At 32.5% G+C, this 5,000-nt stretch overlaps 2 protein-coding genes across 3 annotated transcripts in view; both read right to left on the bottom strand.

Annotated features, from left to right (window-relative positions):
* Nucleotides 1–837: 837 nt before the first annotated feature.
* On the bottom strand, nt 838–1,431 carry LOC122250736 (uncharacterized). The gene is made up of 2 exons (XM_086553609.1): nt 1,383–1,431; nt 838–1,268 (listed from the first exon to the last, which is right to left on the bottom strand). Coding segments are annotated over exons 1-2 (351 nt in total). The 5' UTR covers nt 1,385–1,431; the 3' UTR covers nt 838–919.
* A 2,519-nt stretch (nt 1,432–3,950) lies between these two features.
* LOC122250803 (uncharacterized) overlaps nt 3,951–5,000 on the bottom strand; it is a 7,047-nt gene continuing 5,997 nt past the window's right edge. Inside the window, exons 1-2 of one of the 2 annotated variants that reach the window (XM_043012438.2) lie at nt 4,535–4,569; nt 3,951–4,420 (exon numbers count right to left, since the gene is read on the bottom strand). In XM_043012438.2, the coding sequence (XP_042868372.2) occupies nt 4,045–4,419 (375 nt within the window). In that variant the 5' untranslated portion in view covers nt 4,420; nt 4,535–4,569 and the 3' untranslated portion in view covers nt 3,951–4,044. Of the gene's footprint in view, nt 4,421–4,534; nt 4,570–5,000 lie in introns of those variants that run through there. The other variant, XM_086555011.1, reaches the window with a different exon arrangement.

Here is a 5,000-nt window from a genome sequence, read left to right as displayed (position 1 = left end):
ATATAAAGAGAGAGAGAAAAAGAGAAAGTTAACATCCTTACTGATATTGAGAGAAAGAGGTAATGGGAGGGGGGGGGGGGGGCATTAAAAAAAGAAGAAGAAAAAAATACTGTCCAGACCGTAGTTGGAATTTGTACACAATAAGAATATACGCATATGTATTAGTCCAGTAGAATCTTGTTGATTAATATGGTCCATATTAATAGAACAGAAAAACAACTTTGAAATGAAAAAAAGGGACACAGAACAAAAACATGAACTATTTAAAGGAACTTAAAATAGTTCTTTGACATGTACTTAATTTTTCCTTTCATCAATATCAAAATTAAAACCCTTGCATTTTTCTTTCACTTTTTCAGCTTAATGAAGCGGATTCGTCAGTAAACCTATTCTAAAAAACAGAAGAAATAAAGAAAGAAAAGATGCATGAGTATACTTGTACATATTAAATATCTATCTATCCATCTATCTATCTATATATAATATGTATATATACATATATACATATATAATCTCTCTCTCTCGGTCTCTCTCTCATTATATATATATATTTATATATATATATATATATATTATATATATATATATATATATATATATATTTATATGTATGTGTGTGTGTGTATGATTGGGAATTATATATATACAGATATATACATACATATATATATATATATACTTATATATATATATATATATATATATATATATATATATATATATGTATGTATGTATGTATGTGTATGATTGTAAATTTTAAAATGTATAGATGAGCTTTTATACTTCGATAGAAAAATAGGAATATGATAGAGATACAAATGGAATTATGGAAAAAGTTTTATTTTTGAGGATAGAAATTGTTTAATGATAGTATAACAAACGATCGTCAAATAAATACATTTCAATAAGAAAAATGAGTCTATCCCTGATAAGGTCGTTGGCAGCAGTAGTACTTGTTAGTATAATGACTTTTGCACCAGAACTTGCACTGGTTATATCCGAGCACCGGCTGGTGGTCGTAGAAACTGTAACCGGGAACAAGACCGGGGTAATGAGCGGCACTGAAGGAACCAGCGCCGTGGATGCCAGATCCTACGAGTCCAAGGCCTCCGTGGACACCTCCGAGGACACCACTGTGAACACCACCAAGGACACCTCCGTGGACAACAGGTCTGTGTCCGCCAATTCCATATCTGCTGTGTGCAGCGACTGCTGCTACGAGACACAGAGCCACGATGAGGGAGCTCACTGCTACGTTACGAGCCATCCTAAAAGGAAAATAAATTTATGTTAGATTTAAATTACATACAAGCCATATCATGACTGTAATTCCAATTATATCCTTTGAAAGAATGACTGCATTCAGTTTGATGGTGTCTTACATGATATTGTACTGGAAGCTTCACTGTGAACATTTCTTGACGTTGCTTCCTTATATACGTACCCTCATCGCCTCCCACTTCCACCCAGGGAAACCCAGGCGAGAGAGCGTTGTTGCCAACCAATATTTTTTGCATTATTTGTTATCAAAGTCGACTTCTTTTGGAACTTATTCGTCATTCATATCGAAATAAGATAAAAGCATATGGTTTGATTGTGAAAATTATATTTCTCTAGAGTCACTCACTATTTTTTTTTATTCAGCTTCAAATAACTAAATATAGGAAGAATTGGCAAGCTCTGATGACGAAATCAAAGTTCCTTGCAACAGGAGTTAGCTGGAATAACCCTCCTCAACACAAATTTTCCTTTGCATTTCTCAGTACTCATTGAGCCTTAATCATGATATCATCCGGATACGAAAAGATGATTATACATGCATATATATATATATATATATATATATATATATATATATATATATATATATATATATATAAAGAGTGAGAGCGAGAGAGAGAGATAGTATATGATATATGTGTTTGTGTGCTGTGCAGTGATTATAACGCTGACATATAATCGAGATTACTGCTCAAGTATGATATTATGCATAAATCACTTGTTCACACCTCGAGTCTCCCATCGGAGGCAGACTCTTAATGAACATCACTGTTGAAGGCACAAAAGAATCTATTATTGTGGATACCATACCTGGTTCCCCCTCCTTTTTTTGAGAGAGAGATAGAGAGAGAGAGAGATAGATAGAGAGAGAGAGGGGCGGGGGCAGTTTGAGGAAGGTCGTCTTTTATTATGGAGGCAATATATATATATATATATATATATATATATTATATATATATATATATATATACATATATATATATATATATATATATATATATATATATATATGTATATATATATATATATATATATATATATATATATATATATATATATATATATATATATATATATATATATATATATATATATAGCTTTATGACGAATGCAGAAAAGGTATAAAAGAGACTGAATGACATCACAGCGCAAGAGATGTAATTAGCGCGTTACCTTCAGAATTATATGTAATTCTGAAGACGAGGTAATCGAAACGTGTCATTTAAATCGCTTATGATGTGAGCTGTTTCAATCAAACTTATACCTTTTTCTCATTTCTTTTTCTAGACTTTGTAGTGCTATTATCATAATCTATTTTATATATTGTATTTGTACAAATGTACAAACAGAAATATCCACCTAATTCTTGAGAAGGCCTTTTTCTACAATAACAGTTAATTAAAGGCAGACTTCTACAAACGATATTTTACAAAAGTACGATGAGACCACATTACCAAGACAAAATTCGTAATAATCTTGTGGCAACCTAGGCAGTGACCATGTCACACCAGGGTGCCCTGGCACCCAGTTTGAGAACCACTGATATAGAGGAATAATCACCGACAAATGAAGGAAGCAAAAGTGTCACAATATAACTATCCTTGAAAATTTTGCTTTCAGATGATAGTTCATGAATATCTTTTAATCTATATCGGTAATGTTTTCACATTCACTTGATACCATAAATGATAATGGATAAGGCAATGGAACGTCTTATTGCTCTTGACATAACAGACAAAGGCTCTCAAAAATGAAGAGGAGCAGAGGGAGAAAACGGATTCTAATTTCATTTTAAAATTCATTAGTATGTTTCACACGCACTTCATCTTCTTTAGATGATTGTGGCGACGACTTTTGCTTCAATAACAATTTGATACTGCATTTACTTTATTTTAGCATTGTAATCCCTTTGAAATTGATTCAGTAATAGAGACCACATTAATACTCGGATATGTTTATACATATATACATATATGTATATATATATGTATATATGTATATATATATATATATATATATATATATATATATATATATATATATATGTATGTATATATATATGTATGTGTGTATACATATATATATATATATATATATATATATATATATATATATATATATATATATATATGTGTGTGTGTGTGTGTGTGTGTGTGTGTGTGTGTGTATGTATCAATATATTTATGTACATACATATGTGACAGAAAAAAAACACTATCAACAAAATAGATTTATTTTGTGTGTAGATCTATTTTGTGTTTATTTTTTTTCTGTCATAGTATAAACACTGTGTGTTTCCCATTCAACACACACGCCCCCCTCCCCCAACACACATATCTATGTGTGTGTACGTACGTATGTATATATATATATATATATATATATATATATATATATATATATATATATATATATTCATGCATATATAAACATATATACATATATATGTATGTATGTACACAAACATATATATATATATATATATATATATATATATATATATATATATATATATATACATATGAGTATATATACATATGAATATATATACAATGTGTGTGCATGTGAATGTATGCGCGTCTATGAAGGGGAATATGTCAAAGTATAAAGAAATTTGTTAATTGTGATAGAGAAAAGGGAATATGATGGATAATATCATACAAATGGAGTCATCTATATAGATTTTATTTTTGAGGTAATATATTATTTTCTGATGATATAGTGTTCAGCAAATAAATACATTTACGTGTAGACTTTTTAAATCTATCCCTGATAAGGTCGTTGACAGCAGTAGTACTTGTTTGTATAATGACTTTTGCACCAGAACTTGCACTGGTTATATCCGAGCACCGGCTGGTGGTCGTAGAAACTGTAACCGGGAACAAGACCGGGGTAATGAGCGGCACTGAAGGAACCAGCGCCGTGGATGCCAGATCCTACGAGTCCAAGTCCTCCGTGGACACCTCCGAGGACACCACTGTGGACACCACCAAGGACACCTCCGTGGACACCACCTAGGATCCCACTACCGTGGACAACAGGTCTGTGTCCGCCAATGCCATATCCGCTGTGTCCAGCGATTGCTGCTGCGAGACACAGAGCCACGATGAGGGAGGTCACTGCCACGTTATGAGCCATCCTGAAAAGAAAGGAAAGTTGCATTATCTTTAGGTTATATAGAAACCATACCATTATTCTAAATTCAGTTATATCCTTTTATAGAATGACTGCAATCAGCGCAAAGGTGACTTACTTGATCTTCAGTTAAAAGCTGCACTGTGAACATTCCTTGACGTTGCCTCCTTATATACGTACCCTGCCACTCTCGCCCAGGGAACTCCAGGCGAGAACGTGTGGTTGCCAACCTTCATTTTTGTTAACCTTGTTTGTTTTAAAATTTTATGTTATCAGCTTATTTAACAAGTTGACATTACTTTTGAAAGCAATATAAGATATTGTTTAACTGTCAAAAAGAAATACTCCTGTGGATCATCTTGTTCAATCAGTGGTTAATAGTTAGAAATAAGTGAGTATAAATATAACTGGCAAGTTGTCATGACGTAATCAAAGTTTCCAGCTGACAGACATAATCTGGAAGATGCCCGACTGATAGATTTTCCCACGCATTTCTCCTGACTGATTGGCCCTTAGTCATAAGATCTGATATCTCTAGTCCGTGTCTTGATATACGAGAATAAGTGAGTCGACGACGTTATTTA

The sequence above is a fragment of the Penaeus japonicus genome, unplaced genomic scaffold, assembly GCF_977035675.1.
Source record: "Penaeus japonicus unplaced genomic scaffold, GWHDUDI00000001_assembly GWHDUDI00000003, whole genome shotgun sequence".
Taxonomy (NCBI): domain Eukaryota; kingdom Metazoa; phylum Arthropoda; class Malacostraca; order Decapoda; family Penaeidae; genus Penaeus; species Penaeus japonicus.
The sequence above is the reverse complement of the archived record's forward strand: the minus strand, read 5'-3'. Positions and strand labels throughout refer to the sequence as shown.